Source organism: Hemicordylus capensis, chromosome 4, assembly GCF_027244095.1.
Source record: "Hemicordylus capensis ecotype Gifberg chromosome 4, rHemCap1.1.pri, whole genome shotgun sequence".
NCBI lineage: Eukaryota > Metazoa > Chordata > Lepidosauria > Squamata > Cordylidae > Hemicordylus > Hemicordylus capensis.
Genome location: NC_069660.1, coordinates 185,090,555 through 185,114,093, shown reverse-complemented (window position 1 = coordinate 185,114,093; position 23,539 = coordinate 185,090,555). Strand labels below are relative to the sequence as shown.

Sequence of the window (23,539 nt, the reverse complement as noted above, 5' to 3'; positions counted from 1 at the left end):
AGGTCAAACCATGAATGTCTATAGGGAGTGCATTCCACAGACCATGAGCGACAACAGAGGAGGCCTGCCAGATTAGCTGGTGGCATCCGTAGATTGACCTCTCTCAATGACCTTAATGTGCAGTGGGGTCATATAGAAGAAGGTATAATAATTCTTGATCATTCACCACAAATCCACAGGTCTGGGCCAGAGTGCATTTGTAAAAAGAGAGAGAGAGAGAACACAACTCTTTATGGATTCTTGACCATTCACAAACCAACTGGGACACAACACATGTCCCATGCTCTACAGATAAAAACACACACCTGGATCACAAACCAGTGCATTTGTAAGGGGAAACGTTAAAACCACAACACATGCCCCCGATTCTCACTCAGACCTTCTGAATTGCAAACCAACTTAAGCATGGAGCATTTGCTTTTTTAAAAAAAATGTTTGTACTAGGACTGGGAAGACCCAGATTTGAATCCCCAACCATGAAACGCACTTGGTGACTCTGGGCCAGTCATGTATCTCTCAGCCTAACCTACCTCACAGAGTTGTTGTGAGAATAAAAATAACTATGTACACCACTCTAAGCTCCTCGGAGGAAGAGCGGGATATAATTGTAAAAATAAATAGATTTTAAAATGTTAACAGTTCCAGTTTCACTAGGTGTGAAGTACTCTATAGCTAGAGATAACTCTTGTGGCAGCTTTACTGCAGTAGGGGGAAATTATTTAAAAATCAAATAATTGACCAATCCACTTCAAATTAAATACACAGAGCCCCTCCCCTCCCCTACATCTGTGTTCAGTATCAAAGCTCTATGCCAAATCTTTCCAGGAGATCTAAAGGGTGGGGCAAAAAGATTGATTTATCCTTTTTTTATGAAGGCAAAAGGCAGGTTCCTCCACATGGGGTAGAATGTTGAGGTGGAGGAGGGGCTACAGTTCCAGAAGTTTTTGTAGTTTTCTTCCATGAAACAAGCAACTTATGGGGGGGATATTTTTAAAAATTCAAATCATTAGTAATCAATAAATTGACCAATTTGCTTCAAATTAAATAAATAGAGCTCTTTCACCCTGCCTTACATCTGTGCTCGATATCAAAGTCCTATGGCAAGCCATTCCATAAATATATAAAAGGTGGAAAATAACCACAAAAGGGAAATTCCATACCTTCCATTTCTGGCTCTGAGGAAGAGGCAGGCAGAGGCTCAGCACACCAGTAGGCGGCAGCAGGGCAGGGCAGAGAGTGTGCACAGTGCCCCGGTGGGCAGCCAGGGCAGGCCACTGTGCCTCCTTTCTTTTCTGTTGCCTTCAGGCAGCCTGCAAGCCCGTGCTGGAGAGCTTCAGGGAGACTGGCAAAGTGGCCTCCAGAAGCCCTGCCCACCCACCAAATAGCTGGTAGTTGGGTGGAGGGAATGGTAGCAGGCAGACTGCCCTCGCATATGGGAGCTTCCCAATGGTCAGGCAAGACTCCTGATGATGGCCAGCCCCATACTGCTGGTACACAGTGTGTGGAGGAGGTATCACAGAGCCTGTGCCGGCTCTGGAGCAGGGAGGCAGGTGTACAGGGGCCCTCCTGGAAAGAGAGGGCACCAAGGCCAGAGACCTGTGCCCTAAGATCCGGGCCTGACACCTCTGACAGAACAGGTTGTACTTTTAATATTTTAATAGTTCTGCAGAAATATAGGAGTGAGGTCATCTTCTCTTGCATCTAGTCATCCCATTTCAATAGAATGATAAATTGTGCCCCATTCACAAGTTTTCAACCATTCGAAACTCGGGACATCTTTAATTGTAAGTTGGTTACATGGAAGCCACATTTTAGATCAGTATATACATAATTCCCCATCTCTTTCTCTATCTTTTCCTTTTCAGTCTATCAATTTTCTCTTTCTTCATCTTTTCCCTTTTTAAAAAAGTAAGTTTTTAAAGGTAGTGATGTCACTGTGCAGCCACCTTGGGGTCAGGGCATGAAGATTTATGAATAACAAATCACCAGCTGAAAACAGTTTTTAAAAAAATAATAATCCTTTGCTTGACCCTTTGAAAGCTGTATTGAGACATAGGGTGGGGTGGCAGGAAAGACCTGACATACTTCATCACAGCTGACATAATGAGGTCATTCACACAATCAAAAACTGTGTTCTACCCAGGTTTGGGAGCTGTTTGTGCTCTCAATTTTCACTTGTGTGAAAGCAAGGTAGGAGGAAAATCTGGATAGAAGTAATTTTGTGGAAGCAAGTTAGGAGGAAAGGCAACCCAGATCTGAATGATGACTATGACAATCAGTGTGATTCATTGATTGATTTTCCTGGCCACATGGATTTATTTTAAGTAAGTTTTTTGTTGTCTGATCAGAAAGATGAGATTTCCTTGAATGTCACTGAGTTCTGTCTGATTGCTAGTAAAATTAGACGACAGATACTAATTTCTTCGTACCCAATACAGGTTGCACATAGAGGGTTTAAACTCACTCTGTATAGTATTGGTAGATACTGCTAGGTGTAGTTTTTATGCCAATTGTGCTTATTGTATTATGTTCACACACTTGTTTTATTTTGTCCAACCTGTACTGGGGTGGTTTGTTGGACAATGATTGTATCAATAAAGATTGATTGATTGATTGACCTCAGTGTGTTAATGCTTAAAAAGTTATACAGGGATAAATATTTTCAGATAACTTAGTGGCAACAACAACAACAAAAGATTAATTGAGCAGTGAGACAATGGAAGGCTCATTTATTCCGCACTACTGTGCAACTCCCTTGTCTAACTTACAATTTAGCTATGTTGATTTTCATGATGAATCATGGTAAATAGCTACAAGACATTAACATCACCATAATTAAAAACTGCACTTCTTTAACTATGTCAGTAAGTCACTTGAGTATACTCCCTAGTGTCACATTTTGTTTATAATTTACAAAACACAATGCAATGCCAATGCATAGACTAGGAATAAGTAGAATACCATCAAGATGGATGAGACAGAAAAACATTTTTCAGCACCTGATTAACTGCTGATGAAGTTTTGTGATAGCTCTCTCTCATGCACTGGGCTGTTTAAAAGGAATAACAATTAACATAATATACCTAATAATGTACAAATTACACATGCTATAGATAACCTGTTTACACATTGATAATTTCTGGCTATGCTTTAGACATTAGGTGCTATTATGATTTCTCTGTGATGATCCAAGTTAATAAACTGTATAGTCAGCACTTCATGTGGACAGTATTATTATAATTATATTTATCAGCTCAACTGACACATCTACTTCCTCCCAGCCTCCTAGCCTCATCTGTGATTATAATAATCCAGCATTCCACTTCTTAAGCATTGGAACCAGCCATCTTCTCCTCCTACCAACAAGCTAATAGCCTAACTAGGGCCTTCTTTGTTCTAATCCTCCTTTTCTGAATGCATTATTGTTGCTTCATTTTGCAAACAAAAATTTTCAAAAGAATGTATATAATAAAAAAGAGCCAGCGTGGTGTAGTGGTTAGAGTGCTGGACTAGGACTGGAGAGACCCGAGTTCAAATCCCCATTCAACTATGATACTAGCTGGGTAACTCTGGGCCAGTCACTTCTCTCTCAGCCTAACCTACTTCACAGGGTTGTTGTGAGGAGAAACTCAAGTATGTAGTACACTGCTCTGGGCTCCTTGGAGGAAGAGCAGGATATAAATGTAAAAATAAATAAATAAATAAATAAATAAATAAATAAATAAATAAATAAATAGGAGAGTAAGAAAATGGTGTCCTGTCCTAAAGGGGCTAATAATCTAAAAAGAAACAAAGTGAGACACCAGAAACAGTCACTGAGAGGACCACTGTGTTAGATTGAATAGGGGTAGTCACTATCCCCTAGGGATGTGCAAATTCAATCGGGTACAAATCGATTTGTACCCGAATCTATCTGATTTGGGTGATTCAGAGACAATAAAAATCACTCCTGTGGTCCATTGGCTAGATTTGGGTACAAATCGAATTGCGCCTGATTCGATTTGAATCGATTCGAGTTTCAGATCCCTTCTCTTAATTCCCCCAGATTCCCAGATTTCATTTTTTTTAAAGCTAAGCTCTAGCCCTTGTAGAAGTGGAGTTAGGGAGCAAAATGTGTGGTCACTATTTTTCAAGTGTTTGGATTTTTTGATTTATAACTTTCACTCAATGAATCCTTATGGCCTGGCCTGGCCCAGCTGCCTGCCTGCCTGCCGGGAGGAGGAAGCGGAAGGAGGTGGCTGGCTGGCCTAGCCCGGCTGCTGGGAGGACGCGGTGGGAGGAGGTGGCGGGCTGGCTTTCTGGCCAGCCTGAAAGCCAGAAAGTGTGGGGGGAGAGGAGAGGAGGTGAGCCATACAGCCGACCCACCAGAAAGAATGGGGGTGGCAGAAGCGGGGGAAGGGGGAGTGGCCAGCCAGAAAGCCAGGCATGCCAGTGTGGTGGTGGTGAGGGGACAGCGGTAGTGGGCAGGCCGGCAGGCAGCGCAGATGTTCTGCGCCCAGCTAATTTTACTTAATTCCTATAAGAAACAGTAATATAATGCTCAGGATCATCCAACACAGATTAGAGCCCTACGTGGAAAGGGAAATTTCCGGATGTTCAAGCTGGTTTCAGAAAAGGCCGAGGAACAAGAGACATTATTGCTGATGCACACTGGATAATTGAGAAAGCCAAAGAATACCAAAAGGAAGTCAATATGTGCTACATCAACTACAGAAAAGCCTTCAATTGTGTCAACCATGTCAAGTTGTGAAATATCCTTAGGAAAATGGACGTCCCAGAACATCTCATTGTTCTCATGAGAAACTTATACACAGGACAGGAAGCCACAGTCTAGACGGAACATGGTGAAACAGACTGGTTCCAGATTGGCAAAGAAGTAAGAAAAGGCTGTCTACTTTCTCCTTATTTATTCAATTTATATGCTGAGCATATACTGAGAGAAGCTGGATTGGAAGAAGATGAGTGTGGTTTTAAAGTTGGAAGAAGAAACATCGATAACCTGCGCTCAGAGGCGTATCTAGGGAAAATAGCGCCTAGGGCAAGCACTGAAATTGCGCCCCCTGTCCAAACATCTGACACCCATCTTTCAGATAACTTTACCATAATATTAGCTCAAAAATACAAGTCAAGCTCATTAATCTTTTAATATTTCAAAAACTATTTAGCAGTGAACGTAGCCAGACCAAAAAATGCTGGAAAATGACAACTTTCAGTATGTTGGGGCTCATGAAATACCCAAATACTACATGGAGGTGTACTTGGAAAAATAAACAGAAGTGCCTGTCTAATTCTCTACTATGCATTGTAGCATCACTATTACATAAGTTTTAAAAATAAATGGAGAATTTAACTTTTCCCAGATACTCTGAAAATAATTAAAAGATATGCAGAGTAAACTGTGTCACTGCTTGGAATATATTCTAGTATTTCAGAAAGACAGTTAAAATGAGAGAAAGAGAGCAAGAAACTCCCAGTGGGTCTTAATACTAAGGATTTCACACTGATTAAAAGACAAACTCACCATTAATAGCCATATTATTAAGACGTCACATTTAACTCGCTTATCACAAGAAGCAAAGTAAGAACAAATGAATACAATCCTAGCTCATAAGCTTCAGCTCAGTATTCACAAACCCTGATTCTCTGTACATAGTGCCAAACTGAATATGTGTACAGTGACTTATATTAATTTTTTAAAAAAATTACCTGTAGACCCTTCAGGGGGCTTCCTAAAGGCTGTAGGGGGGGGGGTGTCTGCAAATGTTCTGCCTCCCCCTGCTGGCCTCTAGGGCCTCACAGGGACCATTTGAGCATGTGTGGTGGCCTTTTAAAAAAATTATTTTTTTTACAAATGGCCGCTAAAAACAAAATGGCAACCGCGCATGCACAAATAGCCTGTGTGAGGACTGGCATGGCCTAGGGCCTTACAGAGGCCATTTGAGCATGTGTGGTGGCCATTTTGTTTTCGGTGGCCATTTTTAAAAGAAAAATAATTTTAAAAAATTGCGCCCTCCTTCAAGTGGCGCCCGGTGCACGTGCCCTGCCTACCCTACCCTAGATACGCCCCTGCCTGTGCTACACTGATGACACTACTCTGATAGCTGAGAATGCAGATGATCTGCAAGCTCTAGTAGTGAAAGTCAAGGAGCACAGTGAAAAAATGGGACTACAACTAAATGTAAAGAAGACTAAACTAATGACAATGGCTACAGCAACCAGCCTCAGAAGTGATAATGAAGACATTGAAGTGGTAGATAGCTTCTTCCTTTTCGGATCAACAATCAACAGTAAAGGATCCAGCAATCAAGAAATACACCACAGACTAGCACTTGGAGGACTAGCTGCAGTGAAGGTCTTGGAAAGGATATTTACCTACAAAGATTAGAATGCCCTGCACACTTGCACGGGGCATCCTGGGACTTCTAGGGGCCAAGAAACCCTTGATCCCCACCGCTGATACGGGCTCCATGACGGAGCGGATAGTCATGTGGGCAGCTGATCTGGCCATCCAGGGTGAGTTCCCTGCTCGTCTGTGGAGAGAGCAGGCGAAACCCAGGTTTTCCTCTTACATTGCTTTCACACAGCTCTCAAACCTGTGTACAACAGTTTTTGATTGTGTGAATGACCTCTATATGTACTGTATATGTTTGTGGCTTTTAAGACACTCTCCTACTATAGATGAAACAAATAGTGCACTATTTCTGTTAGTGCACAAGAAGTTTCCAGTCAGAAGGAGGAAATGCTACTGGACTACAATATTGAGGGTTTCAAGAATAAAGTTTTAAATCCCTCAGGGTGGCATTTTATTCAAGATTATCAGATTATATTCCTGCAGGAAACATAGTGCAAAGGGCCATTAAAAAATAAGAGGATTTACTTTCTTTCAGAAAGATGCTTGAAAGATTAAAAGTAGCTGGCAAATGAAGTAGGTGTAGCAATTTTACTTGCTATCTGTGATGACCTTGAAGGAGCAGAAACATACCAAACATACCAAATAAGAAGGAAGTATTTGCTTCATTGATTAATAACAAAAATAAACTTTATATCTCTTACCCAAAAGCTGACAAAATATATTTTCTTACTGGGGTTTATTATTATTATTTCTTGTTTACACAGTCAGACAGGTGTTATTGACTGGTTTGTTTTATCCAGACATCGAGTCCTTCCCAAGGACATGGGTTGGCTGAATTTTATCATCAATACTGCTGGTTATTATAGATATAATCGCAAAATATAGACTTTTCCCAGTAAAGCTGCATTTTGTAATTGGCTGATGGTGAGTTCTGTGGCCCCTATGGTGTTGAGGTGCTCTTCAAGGTCTTTTGGAACTGCACCCAGGGCGCCAATTACCTCTGGGATTATTTTGGTCTTTTTCTGCCACAGACTTTCAATCTCAGTTTGTTGTTGTTGTTGTTGTTGTTGTTCTTCTTCTTATTATTATTATTATTATTATTATTATTATTATTATACATTTATAACCCGCTCTTCCTCTAAGGAGCCCAGAGCGGTATACTACATACTTAGGTTTCTCCTCACAACAACCCTGTGAAGTAGGCTAGGCTGAGAGAGAAATGACTGGCCCAGAGTCACCCAGCAAATATCATGGCTGAATGGGGATTTGAACTCAAGTCTCCCCAGTCCTAGTCCAGCACTCTAGCCACTACAACATCTTGTGGAACAAGCAAATGAAAATGTGGTTAAAATCATAATTGGAGGTATCTTAAAGCTAGACTGTGTAATCTGAGTGATCTCGGTGATGGTGGTGGTAGTATGTACAATTAAATTTAAGTTTTCTCCCCTCCTTTAAAAAAAGACAGCTAGATAAAGTTATGAATTTGGGCTATTCAAATTTTCCCCACAGAAGCACTGGCCCTGTCATGACCCCAGATTGGGGACCCCCCCAACTGGAGAATGAGGTAGGTAGAATAGGGAATGAGTCAGGGTGAAAAAAACCCTACGATGCAAAACCCCAGTTAACCTTTGCTGCCAGGACTTCGTACACCAGAGGAGCCAGAGTCAGCACATCTACCACAACATCCACCACAAGCATGAAGAGCTGTCTTCATGCAGAAGAGTCCCTTGAGGACATTGTTTCAGGAGTCAATTGCCAGCATTCCTGCACTATAGCATGCTTAGACTGAGCCTCTGATTCAGGGTCATCATATTGGAATCCCCAACAGCCATTTTAGATGGTTTTTAAAAATGTATTTGTAGCCACAGATGTACTGTTGCTGCTTGCATAGAATTCTATCCATACTCTAAGGCACAGGTTCTCAACCACTGGTCCCTGGACCGCTGCTGGTCCCCGAAGGGTTGAGTGCCGGTCCCTGACTGGGAGTCAACCCCCCCCCCCATCTACAATCAAGGCACTCACTTCCTCAATTTTGCACATGGCACGGAAGAGGAAGAGTATCACGGAGGCGTGGGACTCTTCTTGTGCCTTGCCTCCACGTGCTGCTGAGATCTTCCTACAGCTATCTTATTCCCTATCATTACAGCTTCAAACTGTATGCAGCGCAGGGGGCATCAAGGAAAAGGTATGGCAGTGGGTGCCACTTGAAGGGCTGCTGGTTCTTGCATGCTCATTGTTTGCAGCCAAAGGTTGATTGATTGAAACCCAGCTGCCTGTTGCGGCCGAGGCACCTTGAGAGGGAATGCTGTTTCCCTCTTGCATCGGTGGGGCGTTGTGGTCCCTTGGTCCCCTGTAACCCCCTGGTCTGCACTGCTGGTAGAAGACAGCAGTCCACTTTGTGACCTTGCCAGGGGGTGGAACCTCTGGCCGGGATCATGCCACAGTGAGAGCTAAGTGGAGGAGGGAGGGAGGAGGACCGACTTGGCTCGGGCTTTGCAGAAAGGGAGTGCAGGTGGACCTTCCTCGGGGGAGGGGGAGCAAGCATGCGTACCAAGGAGGGCTAAGTGGAGGAGGGAGGCGGCGTGGTATGGGGAAGAGGCAAGATACGATTTTGTGCGTTCATGCAAAAGGGTCATTGGATGAATGGCACTGGAATGAAGTGATCCTGGGGATTTGATGCCCAGCACGGTTCGTGTCCGATCCAAACCGATTTAAAACCAGCTGCCTGTTGCAGCCAAGGCACCTTGAGAGGAAACGCGGTTTCCCTCTTGCATTGGTGGGGTGTTGTGGTTAGGGGTGTGCACGGAACCGTGGAGCTGTGGTCTGGCACTGGGGTGGGGGTTACTTTAAGGCACAGGAGGGTTTTCTTACTCCTCCTGCCACTTTCCCCCCTCCGGTGCCCGTATTTCATGGAATAATTGTTCTTAATATTTCCTCGAGCGCCTCGAGCTCTGCTGCAGCGATTGTTTTAGTAATGGGGCGGCAGGATACCTCCCTGCCGCCCCTTCCTCCACTTGGCGTCATGGCATAAAGTGCAAAAAGGCTTTAAGAACCCTTTTGTGTGCACGCGCACGTACTTTCTTAAGTAGACGGAGCGGCAGGATATCTTCCTGCCGCCCCTTCTTCCATTTCACTTTGCTGCAAAGTGCAGCAAAGCGGGAGAAGGGGCGGCAGGGGTTGTCTTTTAACGAAACCGCCTTGGGGTTGTCTTTTAACGAAAGGCAGTATATAAATGCAACAATAAATAAATAAAATCTCCCCAGCGAGGAAGATGAGGCATCCACCAATACAACGCCCCACGCCCTCCGCCATCTCAGAATCACCCCCTTCCCTTTAATGCCAGGTCTCCACCGCTCTTCCTCACATTTTCTTTCACCGTTTAAAAAAAAAACAAAACCCATTCCCAACACCTGCCATGTAACCATTTTTAAGGAGTTTTGGAGGAGCTGCGCGGGTTTCATTAGGTTCGCCTCACAAAGTGCATATCTAAGAGCAGGATCCAGATCAAGCCAGGTGATCATGACCAAGCAGCATTGACACAAATGAGAGATGACTAAATTAATTTCAGTGAGTGGTCCTGACTAATGTCGTCTGGATCCGGCCCTGCGACTACACAACTCCTGCTAAAACTTCACCTCCCATCATGAGAAGGTTAAACTGTAGACTTCCAGCTCTACTGAACTTGCCCAGCTCTCCTCTCCTCCTTTTTGCTTTGCTTGACATCCAGCCTGATGAAGCGTTTTGGGGAATTCAAAAGCTTGCTTGTGTGTTGCTTTCATTGGCCCATGTAGCTTTCGAATTTTTTTAATGGCCCAACATCCCCTCTCCATTGAGTAATCACAAGCACCCCCACCCCACACATACTGAAGACATACTGGAGACAAATTTGTTCACCCAGGGTTTTAGATTCAGGGGTTCTCAACCTTGGGTCCCCAGATGTTGGTGGACTTCAACTCCCATAATCCGCAGCAATAATGGCCAAATGCCATTGTGGTTGGGGGTTATGGGAGTTTAACTGAGGGACCCAAGGTTGAGAACCCTTAATATTCCATGTTTGCAAAAGATTCCAAATTTAATGATTTTAATGCTTATATTATTTTAATTGTAAACTGCCCAGAGATGCAAGTTTTGGGCAGTATAGAAGTCTGATAGATAGACAGACAGATAGATTTGAAACCCATTTACTAGCTGCTGGTCCGGGAAACTGCTCATGAAGAATGTAGCGGTCCTTGAAACTCTGCACGAAGAATTTAGCGGTCCTTGACTCCAAAAAGGTTGAGAAACACTGCTCTAAGGAAATGGGACATCTGCATCTCCATACAAGCAGGCAAAGGAGGGAGAGCAACAGGACCTAGCAAAAAGCTGGGTGAGAGGGAGCAACAGTGTCGGTGTCTCCTGCAGCTGTTACAAGTACAGAGCAGCAACTTGGCAACCCCTTTTCTTGCCTTTTTTCTTGTTTGTATAGTGGTTTTGATTTTAATATTGTGATTCATTTTTGTTTTTATTATACTATTTTATGTTGTTAGTTGCTTTGGGCACCTTTTGGTTGTTAAATCAGGATGGAGATATATATATATATATCCCTAAGTGAATGCTATTTGAGATGGTGGAGGAAGGTTGCTAACTTTTTCTAGTACTGTTGAAGAAGAACTCTTCACACATAAAAACTGGAGAGGCTGTGTTCATGTACAAAGTAGTCAAGAGTGCACTCTGAATTCCTGCCCTGTGCTGATGCACCATGATGTCATTGTTCCTTACTGAATCTCTAATTGGTTGGTATCACTGGAAGAACATGACCAACATAGCTTATACATTCTGGTAGAGAGGTTATTGGAGGGGGCCTAATAGGCATCATAATTGTTTCTCTGTGGGAGGGCAGAATTCCTTGTTGTCTTAAAGAGACAGTTATTAGACCTCTTTTGAAGAGGTTTACATTGGACCCTACCAGTTAAGCAATTATACACCCTCCTCCAACCTTCCATGGTTGGGCAAGGTAATTGAGAGGGTGGTGGCCTCTCAACTCCAGACAGTTTGGGGTAAAACAGCATATCTAGACCAATTTCAAACTGGTTTTCATGCAGGCTGTGGGGTAGATACTGCCTTGGTCAGCCTCATGGATGACATTCAGCTGGGAATTAACAGAGGGAGTGCAACTCTGTTGGTCCTTAAGGATTTCTTGGTGACTTTTGATACCATCAACCATGGTATCCTTCTGGATTGACTTGAGGAAGTTGGGAGTGGGAGCACTGCTTTGCAGTGGTTCCACTCCTACCCCTTGGGCAGATTCCAGATGGCGTCGCTTGGAGACTGTTGTTCTTAAAAACAAGAGCTTCTGTATGGAGTCCCAAAAGGCTCCATACTGTCTACAATGCTATTTAACATCTACATAAAACCATTGGGAGAGATCATCATTAGATTTGGTGCAGAGTGTTATCAGTATGCTGATGACACCCAAATATATTTCTACGTGTCAGTGTCTTCGGGAAGAGGCATAATATCCCTAAATGCCTGGCTTGAGGTGGTAATGGGCTGGATGAGAAATAATAGATGGGTACTGAATCCAAATAAGACTGATACTTTTTGTGCAGGGTCAGAACTCAGGAGACACATTTTATCTGCCTGTCCTGAATGGGAATACACTCCCCCATAAGGAACAGGTACACAGTCTGGGAGTGCGTATGGATCCAAACCTCTCTCTGACACTTCAGGTTGAGGCAGTGGCCAGAAGTGCTTTTCATCAACTTTGGCTGATATGCCATTTCTTGAGATAAATGACCTCAGAACAGTAGTGCATATGCTAGTAACCTCCAGACTTGACTACTGCAATGTGCTCCATGTGTGGCTGCCTTTGTATGTAGTTCAGAAACTGCAACTGGTGCAAAATGCTGCAGCCAGGTTGGTCTCTGGGTCATCTTGGAGAGACCATATTAAACCTATATTAAAATAATTACACTGGCTACCAGTATTAGTCCGTGCAAAATACAAAGGCCTGGTTATAACTTATACAGCCCTAAACAGCTCAGGCCCGGGATATTTAAGAGAATGCCTTCTCCATTATGAGCCCTGCCGCCTATTGAGACCATCTGGGGAGTTCCATCTGCAGTTGTCACCAATTTGTCTGGACTCAGGGACAGGCCTTCTCCATTGTTGCCCTAGTCCTGAAGCTTTGGAATGCACTCCCTGCAGAAATAACCACTCTGACTTTAAAGGACTGTGAAGACACATTTATCCACCCAGGCTTTAAATTAGATTTCTAGAATCTATTAATGTTTTAAATTGTTTTTAATGTTTAATATTTTAATTGTTGTTTTTAATTTATATTCTTTTATCGTAAACTGCCCAAAGATGTGCATTTGGGGTGATATATAAATATGCTAAATTATACATAATAATAAAAAATGCCCACTAACACTCATGTCCACCATGTTGAATCGGGGTGGATGACATGATCACAAACTATGCCATTGAGGTGTCCTGTGTGTCACTCACTACAACTGTACCTGTACCTATGTTCAAATTGGTTAGGCACTCCACAAGTTAGCCCACTTGTGCCTCAGATGTTTATGTGATTGCCATCTTGAATTGGGGTCGATGACATCATCAAAAACTACACAATTGAGGTGTCCCTATGTGCCCCTACAGTTGTAGGAAATTTGGTCCATATTGGTTAGTTTGTTCACAAGTTAGCCCACTTGTGCCTCAAAAGTTTACCTGTCCACCATCTTGAATCAGTGTGGATGATGTCAACAAAACTACACCATTGACGTGTCCCTGTGTGTCACTCACTACAACTGTACCTAATTTGGTTCAAATTGGTTAGACATTCCACAAGTTAGCCCTCTTGCACTACAAACGTACATGCATCCGCCATCTTGAATCAGGGTGGATTACATCATCACAAACGACACCACTGGGTCATCCCTATGTGTCCCTACAGCTGTAGCAAATTTTGTTCAAATCGGTTAGGCAATTCACAGGTTAGCCCTCTGGCACCTCAAATGTTTAGACGTCCGCCATATTGAATTGTGATGGATTACATAATCACAAACTATGCTGTTGAGTTGTCCCTAAGTGTCCCTACAAGTGTATCCTTTTGGTTCATATTGGTCCAGGAGTTGTGAAGCTGATGGTCGGGGGGAACGCACACATGGACACCTGAAATGCTGGATGATCTCATAAGCCTACTGGAAAGTAGGCTAAAAAGGATAGAGGCACTACCAAAAAACAACAAGTTGTTCTAGTAAGAACGAATCATCTTACATTCCTTTCACTATCTCTACAACTGGACTAAAGTTGATTCAAATCAAGGTCCACAAATTAGATCCCTTGTACCTCAAATGTTGCTGCATCCACCATCTTGGATCGGGGTGCATTACATCATTACAAACTACACCATTGAGGTGCCCCTGTGTGTCATTCACTACAACTGTATCAAATTTGGTCCAAATGGGTTAGACAGTCCTCAAGTTAGTTAGTACACTTGCACCTCAAAAGTTCACACATCCACCATCTTCTACATCATTGGGGCATCACAGTGTGCCCATATATCTGTAGCAGATTTGGTTCAAATGGGTTAGACAGTCCACAAATTAGACTGCTTATGCCTCAGATGTTCACATGGCCGTCATCTTGAATTGGAGTGGATGATATCATCACACACCACACCATTAGGGCATCCCTATGTGTCCCTACAGCTGTAGCAAATTTGGTTCAAATTGGTTAAGTGGTTCACAAGTTAGCCCACTTGTACTTCAAAAGTTTACCCTTATGCCATCTTGAATCGGTGTAGATTACATCATCACAAACTACGCCATTAATGTGTCCCTGTATGTCACTCACTGCTACTGTATGTAATTTGGTTTAAGTCGGTTAGACAGTCCACAAATCAGCCCGCTTGCACCTCAGATGTTCACACAGACACCATCTTGAATTGGAGTGGATGACATCATCACTCACTATGCCATTTGGGCATCCCTATGTGTCCCCACAGCTGTAGCAAATGTGGTTCAAGTTGATTAAGTAGTTCACAAGTTAGCCCACTTGCACCTCCAAAGTTTACGCATCTGCCATCTTGGGTCAAGGTGGGTGACATCATCATAAACTACACCATTGAGGTGTCCCTATGTGTCCCTACAACTGTACCTGATTTGGTTCATATTAGTCCAGGTGTTGCGAAGTTGATGTGGGGCGGGGTGGGGGACGACACATGGACACACACACAGAGAATGCCGGGTGATCTCATAAGCCTACTGGAAAGTAGGCTAAAAAGAGAGGACTCTCACAAGATCCTTTTATTGAACCAGACACATTTCAGATAGAGCTATCCTTTTCCAAAGGCACTTTTAGGGCTTTAAAAAATGTTTTATAAAAATGAGACTAAAACCAAACAACCTCATATTACACCTCTGCTGTTGCTGCCAAGATAGCATCTGCCACTGCAGATCCATATAAAGCACTTGCAATTCATGTAACAAGTTCACTGTTTTCTAAGAACGCACTGATTCACAACTCTCTCTCTCTCTCTCTCTCTCTCCCCCATACATATATACATACATACAGACACCCCTCCCCTTTCTTGAAAGCTTCGTTGGCTTACAATTCCATGAATTAAAATCATTTTAAGAAAATCAATAAAAATAAGAAAATACAAAAAAGCAGTGCACAGTATTTTTTGTGCATATATATCACATTTGCACATAACATATTAATGTTTTTAATCAGTTTGCACTTTAGATTTTTTTATTTATTAATTATTCCATTTCCAAAAATGGCTCAGGGCGATTTACATAAAGAAAAAACAAACAAACAAACAAATAAATAAGATGTGATCCTGTCTCCAAAGGGCTCACATCTAAAAAGAAACATAAAACAGACATCAGCAACAGTCACTGGAAGTACTCTGCTGGGGGTGGATTGGGCCAGTTACTCTCCCCCTGCTAAATAAAGAGAATCACCATGTTAAAAGGTGCCTCTTTGCCAAATTAGCAGGGGGAATTAAAATTGAAGAGCATAAAATTACCTTTAATTTGAACTATGAATCATTGCTGTACAACCAGTAATAAAGGAGATATAACTGGTTTACTGAGCTAAGGTAATTGGCCATTTTGATCTCCTACTGCTCCCTGCAGCACTTGTGGGCTTGGCAACATGTGAATGCCCACTCTGGGGCTGAGGGAGATCTTCAAGAAAAATTATATGCCAATATTGTACCACAACCTTTCCCTGGGAAACTACTTGCTCCTTAACTATTGTGATGTGAGGCATTAATGACGCTGTCATTAATAAACTACTGAAAAAATTGCCTTAGTCTGTAAAATTTGACTGCTTTTGTATCTTTTCATTTCCATCAGCTGAAACAAATTGTTGCGTTATTCAATAAAGTATGTGTTATTAATTCCTGGTTAATTGAGTACTGGCATGGCTGCTATTACCTTGAAATAATTCCATGCTGTAGGAATTTTGGCCATCTCTAAGCAAACACAGGTTTGAAATATATTATAGGGTGGGTGATGGGTTTCTTGTTGTTTTGTTTTATTTTTATTTTTTGCCATCCCAGAAGAGGTGACACCTTTAGAAGTCCAGACAGTAATTTAAGATCTAAGTGTTCACTATGGAATGGAATGCTAAGTGTTCACTATGGAATGCAGTTCTGTGTGGCAATGGTTGTGAAATGACATAATTTAAAGTATGGTCTCAGTTTTTAGAATGGTTCAGCTCTGAATTAGACTCCTCTGAGTCAGAGAATGAAGACAAGGACTCAGGTCATGGTGGGAGGTGCTGGTTTGGATGCCCCAGTTCTCCTGGTGTGAGGGGTCCCAGCAACATTTGGTTGCCCAAGATCTGGATCATCATGATCATCATGACAGAAACCCTGTAGACAATACTGCCTAGATGGACCTGATTTGGTACAAGGCAACTTCCTATGTGAGATGTCTACTGAAATAAGTATGACTGTGTCAAAACTCCAAAGCTGAGAAAATTTCCCTATCCTGTTTTTTTCCTTAAAATGCTTCATCAGTTCTAGCAGTGAAGATTGTTCCTAGCATGCTGCTATGGACTGTACTCTCTACACCTCAACCTGGTCACGCCATTTGGTGTGCTGCACTCCATCTGCACTAAAGGTCCTATCCCCCCCATTCCATGCATTAGTAACAATGTGAAGCAGTAGCAGGCACCGCGGGGCTGGGGGTGGCGGTGAGAGGCACTTTTAAGTGTATGTTGATAGATGTTTACCTCTGCTACCCTCGCACCTGAATGCTGCTTTGAGCAGCAGTGTGTCACCCAGCACCCCTTGCAGCAGGGGATTGACTCCACCACACACATGGCAGCTGGCGTGGGATTGGCTCCATGAAGGCCATGTGAATGGTGGAGGTGATCCACCACTGCACTGGGTGCTGGGCAGTGTGCTTCTGCTCGAAGCAGCATTCAGGTGTGGTGGTAGCAGAGGTAAGCACCTATTAATGTACTCTTAAAGGAACATCTCCCCCCGCTGGTGGGACCTGCACCTACCACTACTGATGGCAGGTGAAGGTGGAACTGATTAGAAACACAGAAAGGGGTGGAGCTCTCATATTTCTTTGGCAAGTTGATTCTTCTCCTTCCTAGACGAGAACAGAGTGACAGGCCAAGAGCAGCCAGGGAGCTTGCTGCTGCATTTTTAAAATTTATTTATTTATTTTATTTTATTTTATTTTATTTATTTATTTAAACATTTTATACCACCCAACACTGGGCGGTTTACAACAGGATAAAGACAAAGTCAAAATCCTGCTGCAGAAATTGCAGCCAGCCTTGAAAGCCTTGAAAACGATGAAGTGGCCAGTCTGGGGAAGCCAGAAGGGCTGGCTAAGCCTATTCATACCAAATGCAGCCGATGAGGAGGGACAAAACTATGAGCCCTGCTTCACCAACACCAAGGACTGAAGCTAAGGAGAAAAAGGCCCCATGAGGCTTTACACAAGGGGCTTGTGCCCTTCAGAAGAGAGTGTGTGCATTCACACACCAGCCAAACATACCTCAAAGTCCCTTTGAGATTTTTGGGCCCACTCCACACACAAATCAGGCTTTGTGATGCGAGTTCCAGCTTATCTCAACGTATGTCTGGGTTTTTTAATTGCTGGTTTTAAGCTACTTTTTCTGAAAACGCCAGAGCAAATGGGAGAGCATTGAGGCGAGTCTCACAATCAGTGTGAGACCCTCCGGAGGGGGTTCTGTAGTGGGTTCTGTAGGCATAGCCCACTCTCCCCACAGACAATCGCTACTGCAGCCCTGGGCGGCTGGATCGGCTGCCCACACAACTGCCGGCTCCATCACGGAGCCAGCGGGGGCTGCACAGCCCCCAGAAGTTCTAGGATGCCTCGTGCGAGTGCACAGGGCATGCTGGAGAGACTCCCAGGCCTGTGCGCTGCGCAGCCCCCAATTCCCACAATCCCCGCCAGCTCTGTGACGGAGCCGGCAGTCACGTGGGCAGCCAATCCGGCCACCCAGGGCTGCCTCTTGATCATCTGTGGGGAGAGCGGGCTAAGCCCGCTCTCCCTGCAAATCCCCTTACAGCTCTTCACACTAATCATGTGAAGAGCCTCAATGGGTCCTTATTGTTTGACTAAGCTCTTTGAAAATACCTGTGGCTTCATTCTTTTGTGATAGCCCTTGATGCTGCAGGGATAGTTCTGGCTTCGTTGTTAAGTGTTACCAGGGCTGCCTACTGAGTGCCTCTTCAGCAATTGGTGCCTGCCAGAGCCCTGCTGGTAAAAACACCCACAATTATCATGAACCCATGTGCAGCTGTGCTTTCTTCCTTCCGTATGGGGGACAGAATTGTAGCCCATTTCCTTTAAGAAACAAATGTCTGAGATCAGAGGTTTCTGTAGGCTTCCCACCCCACATGTCTACATTTACAGTTGGAAACTTGGAGGACCAGGACATAGTGGGAGCTGGGCTTCAGATTGGGCCGACTAGAAGCTAGATGGGGCAATGACTGTTGAGTACTCCGGGCCGCATAAATTATTTCAATAACTGGACAAAGGTGAATTGAGTGTGAAGAAATTAAAAGCTAGCCCTCATTACAGTATATGAAGGCATGCGATTTTGCATGGGAAATTATATTTTGATAGCTTATTACATATTGAAGTCATTCACACAATCACAAACTGTGTTCTACCCAAGTTTGGGAGCTGTGTGTGCTCCCAATTTTTGGTTGTGTGGAAGCAAGGTGAGAGGAAGACCTGGGTAGAAGTGATTCTGTGGAAGCAAGGTAGGAGGAAAAGCTACCCAGGGTTTCATCCTATCTTGCTTCCACACAATCACTTCTCCCTCCTGCTACCTAGTTCTTTGCACAACCGAAAACTGGGAGCACACACAGCTCCCAAACCCAGGTAGAACACAGTTTTTGATTGTGTGAAAGATCTCGTACATTTCTTTAGCTCAGATGAAGCATACTGTAACAAATATACAGCTCTTGTAGTGTTATTGGCCCTGTGAAGAAGTGATTATGGTTTTGGCAATATGGAGGCAAATAGAGAGCTCTTTGTTGTGGCACTGACCTTAGCAAGCAGGTAAACTTTACTATGATGAAATAGGTAATCTCTCAAGAACAAAATTCCAGAAGAGGATTGGAACTGGGGATTAAACATCAGAACAAATATCCTATGATATGGCAGTTAAAAGCCCTACAGAGAAGTTATTTGGATAGATTGAGGACAGTCAGCAGGAAATTCACAGCTGGATTCACAAGGATACAAAACTTTATCGACTGTTCTGAGCTAGTTGGAGTTGCTTTTTAAAATAGTTTATCCAAGCCCTGATCCAAGAATTAAAAGATAGTACTGTTAAAGTTTCAGCAGCATTTCCTATTGTTGCTTAAGTAGTTGGTATCTGATAATTTTATTACATGTTTATGGACATATTATTGCAGTACTAATCTCCACAGAGGAAGTTCTTACACTCAGGGGATTCAGCATAATTGTTTTTAATTAGCCATCAAATGGTTTTGGTGGGGGGTTTTTAATGTGCAAGAGACATGTTTTTCAAGCATCTTCCTGTGGTCTGATGCATATGAACGTTTTGTGTCAAATATCTTATTTTTTTGTTATGTTTTCACTGACTGAAAGGGCAATGTCTGCATTCATCCCGATTCCATTTTAGTGTGGCCAAGGTTTCCCAATTCAAAGTGATGCCTTCCAGAACTGTTAGTCCTTGAGATGGATAAAAAAGAATGATCCCTATCCATATTTTAAAATGAAAAAGCAAAACATTTTGTTTATCTAATTTTCTTTGATAATCTCTTTAGGGTACATGTTATATAAAATGCATCTTTGAATTGAATTCTTTGTATTATGACATTCTCATGGTTTTTCATGCCTACTTTGCCATAGTCATACCTTTAATTATTGCAGGTGCTCCGAGCATAGGGCTGGTTCTAGAGTTTTGCTGCCTCAAGTACTGTCCGCAAGTAGGTGGCCAGAACCTAAGGGGTATACTCGTGAGTCAAATGGGCCATAACCCAAAATTTGGCTTTAAAAAAGCCAAATCTGGCAACAGAGCTGATATCACAAAAGTTCCTGGGATGTACATTTAGGATAAATGCTATTTTTGATTTTTTATATCCTTAAAAATATTGACCTAATTCAGGGTTAAGAGTTTAACATTACATATGTTATGCTTTAAAAGAAAATTATTATAAAATGAGGTATAGATGGTATATGACACCAAAAAAAATTGGCATTAATGTATAAAAATGTTTCAAACAAATGTTGGAAGTGTGGACACTCTGAAGGCACTTTTTTCATATGTGGTGGACCTGTGGGAAGGCTAAATTCTATTGGGATATGATATATAATGAGTTAAAGAAAATATTTAAAATGACATTTCCTAAGAAGCCAGAATCCTTCCTGCTGGGGATAACACAAGGTGTAATTTCTACAACTAACTTAACATTTTTTATGTACGCTTCTACGGCGGCCAGAATTATATATGCACAGAAATGGAAAAGTAATGAAATGCCTTCAAAAGAGGATTGGCTGATAAAAAATTTGGAATATGCGGAGATGGCAAAACTTACAACACTGATAAGAGATCAAACTTTGGAAGGCTTCAAAGAAGATTGGAAACCATTCTTGTTGTATTTAAAGGATAATTTCCCTACTATGGACTTTACAGCAGGGTTTGAAATTTAGTAAAAAAACAGGTTGGGTAGATTAACTGTGTTTGTAAGGGTTTAAATTTATGTTTTGAATTATTATTATAGCAAGGGTAAACTCTATAGCCGATGATTCATGAAGAGAGGTGTGCGGGAAGTCCACTTTTGTGTATATTGTAATGAATGACAATATTATTATTGTTAAAATCAATAAAAATCGAATTTGAGGGGAAAAAAGAGTTTAACATTACATGAATGAGCCCTGGAGAGTAGAGGATTCATATGCTCTCTACACCTATTCTTGCTTACTCAAGAGGAGGAGAGCAAAAACGTCTATTTTTACTTTAAAACAAACCAGAATTCCATGATATATATGGACTCAGGGAACTGTGATTTGTGCTAATTCTAGTTTCTTAACAAACCAGGATATCAGACCTCAATTTGATTTTGATTTGTTCCTTGAGTTCATATGCAATGCAGAACTGTAGTTTGTCGTAAAGTGATTGTGGGAGCTTTCACTCTCCTTTTGCGCAAGAGAGAGGAAGAAAGTGGAGAGATTGCATGTGAATGTGCAGCTTTCTGAAACTTATCCACATAGAAATTAAGGTTTCACAGAGAGCCCTGTCAGACACAATGGAGTTCTCCACATAGCAAGCTTTACCCCTGGTTTTCTGGGAGGCTTTACTGCGAGCTCAAAGTTATCGCAAAAAACGGACACAAAAAGTGGATGTTTTAACCCCAGATATAAATTGAGATGCAATCTAACATGCAGTGCAAAACCCAAATTGTGTGTGAAATTCTCCCTGATAGCTTGCAGAGACTTTGGGGTACATCTGCCCGATATGTGAATGCACACTCTCCATTCTGGAGGAAATGTAAGCTAAAGGGCTTTAAAAGCCCTGTGTGGAAAACTCCAATGCAGAGTCACAAAGGTTTCTAATCAAGCTTCCAAAAACAAGTGGAGAATACCCTCTCCAGACAGTAGCATGGTTTGTTTAATCCATTACTGTTTTTTGGCTGCTCTGTGCTGTGCCTGTTGCAACAAGCTGAGAATAAAGCCTGGGGATCAGTTTGGATGCAATACAATGGCAAATTCAGCCACACTTAAAATAAACAAGCCAATGACACACCTTGGTTTCAAAACTCGGTTTGGTTGGGCAGAACCATAGTTAAATTAGGAAAGTACATTTGGATGGCAAAACAAACAGAGACTGCTCTAATTCAACCAAGCTTCTGCATTGCTTCTAAACTGGACCATAGTGTTATATATACAACAGTGTATACAAATTTTCCTTGTGAGTTTCCAGTTTAGGAAGCAGATGGCAAACATCCACATACATGATCAGATACTAGAACAAGACCATGAGATCTCACTCACAGGAATTGTCTGTCTGTCCGTCACATCTTCCTGTCTATTTCCATCTTTACATGAGTTTCTTGAGGCATGTTTTAGCCTAATACCTCTACAATTTTAAAAGCAAACAATAATGATATTTTTTAAAAAAACAGCTAAAGCTACCTAGTTAAAATAGCAGATCGAGCATACGATACAAAGAACAAAAAAGACCCACTTTCTAAGACAGCCATGACAGACCTAACCAGGCTTCCTTGAGGTGGAACTTCAACAAAACAGGCTAAAATGAAGAAAAGGTCCTAACCATTGCTCCTTCAGAAGTCACTTTTTAATGTCCTGAGAACATGGATTCTGCAGATTTCAAAAGATGTGGAGGCTCATGTGTGCAGGATAGGCTGAACTAATAGGGCTAATTTTGAATAACAGTAGAAATTAGGGATGTGCACTAATCAATTTTTTATTTGATTTGTGCCTTAATCAAATCACCCCTAATTTGTTTTGTGTCCAAATCTGTCTCCCTGATTAACCCCAGATTCGATTTGGATTTGATTCAATTTGATTTTGATCTATTCAGGCCACTTATAAAGGTCCTAGGGGCACCAAATTTATGTGGTGGGTAGGTTCCCATGGGTGCCACCTACCAACCAGATTTCAAGGCCGTTGGGCACTTGGTTGATTTTTAATTATTTTATTTTATTAGTTTTTACTGATTTTGTATGTCATAAGAGTTTCAGGTTAAGTGATTGTTAAAACCATGCATCCAAAACTTTTCTCTGTTCTTATATATATATATAGTATGGATCTTTTTTTCTCTTTTTGTTTTTGCAGTTCGACTGAAGAACAGTTTCATTGGCAAACTCAAGGTAAAGTATAATTTTGTAGAATTCTGTATTGATTTTTTAAAAAAATCTCAATAAATTCTATAATATTTTTGGAGAATAGAAAGTCAAAGGTTTAGATTTAACATTCTATATATTAAAAGTATGATTCTGCATGTTCACTGCAGAATCACTTTTATAGTTTATAAAACTATATTTTAGCATGGTATCTCATTTGCATGCAATAGAGCAGGGTTGCATAACTGTGGCTCTCCAGCTGTTTTTGGTCTAAAACCATCGCCAACAGCAGTAATAAGTGTGATGGGAATTGTAGTCCCATCATCTGCCGGTGGGCCAAAGTTGTGCAGAGCTGTTAAGGGGCAATAAATGTGTTGCACCCTTATGATGATTGGCACTAAAAGCTAGATGTCAACTCTCCTCAAAAGTTGAGCAACAAAAGTGTGTGCAACTTTCAGACCTTTAAAATCCCACCTAAAACTTAAATATAGTCAGGACCATCAAGGGTTACATAAAAATTTAAAGTAAGAAGTCTGATAGTGCAATCCAGTGCATACTTACTCAGGAGTAAGTTCCATTGAGATCATTGAGGTATATTCCTAAGTCATTTTGCATAGGACTCTAATACATTACTCTTCCATTCACTGGCATAGGCTTCCAGTTCTTCCTGTGGCTTATTTATGACGCTCTATTTCCCACTGCATACAGTTAGAGTTTTCTCATCATTTTGTCAGTCTGAACTCTTTTAGGTGGCATTTTGATCTCTGACTTTGATATACCCTTCGACATTTCACAGTCAAAACAGAGATTTTATTCCAGTACCCCTGTTCTCATACCAAGGATCACTTTGTAAGCCCCAC

The 23,539-nt window shown here is 42.0% G+C and overlaps 1 protein-coding gene across 6 annotated transcripts in view; it reads left to right on the top strand.

The window, feature by feature from the left end:
- Positions 1-23,539, top strand: part of CTNND2 (catenin delta 2) — a 924,887-nt gene that overhangs the window by 422,251 nt on the left and 479,097 nt on the right. For all 6 annotated transcript variants that reach the window (XM_053242882.1, XM_053242877.1, XM_053242879.1 and 3 more), the window contains one exon: positions 22,672-22,706. In XM_053242882.1, the coding sequence (XP_053098857.1) occupies positions 22,672-22,706 (35 nt within the window). The remainder of the gene's footprint in view (positions 1-22,671; positions 22,707-23,539) is intronic.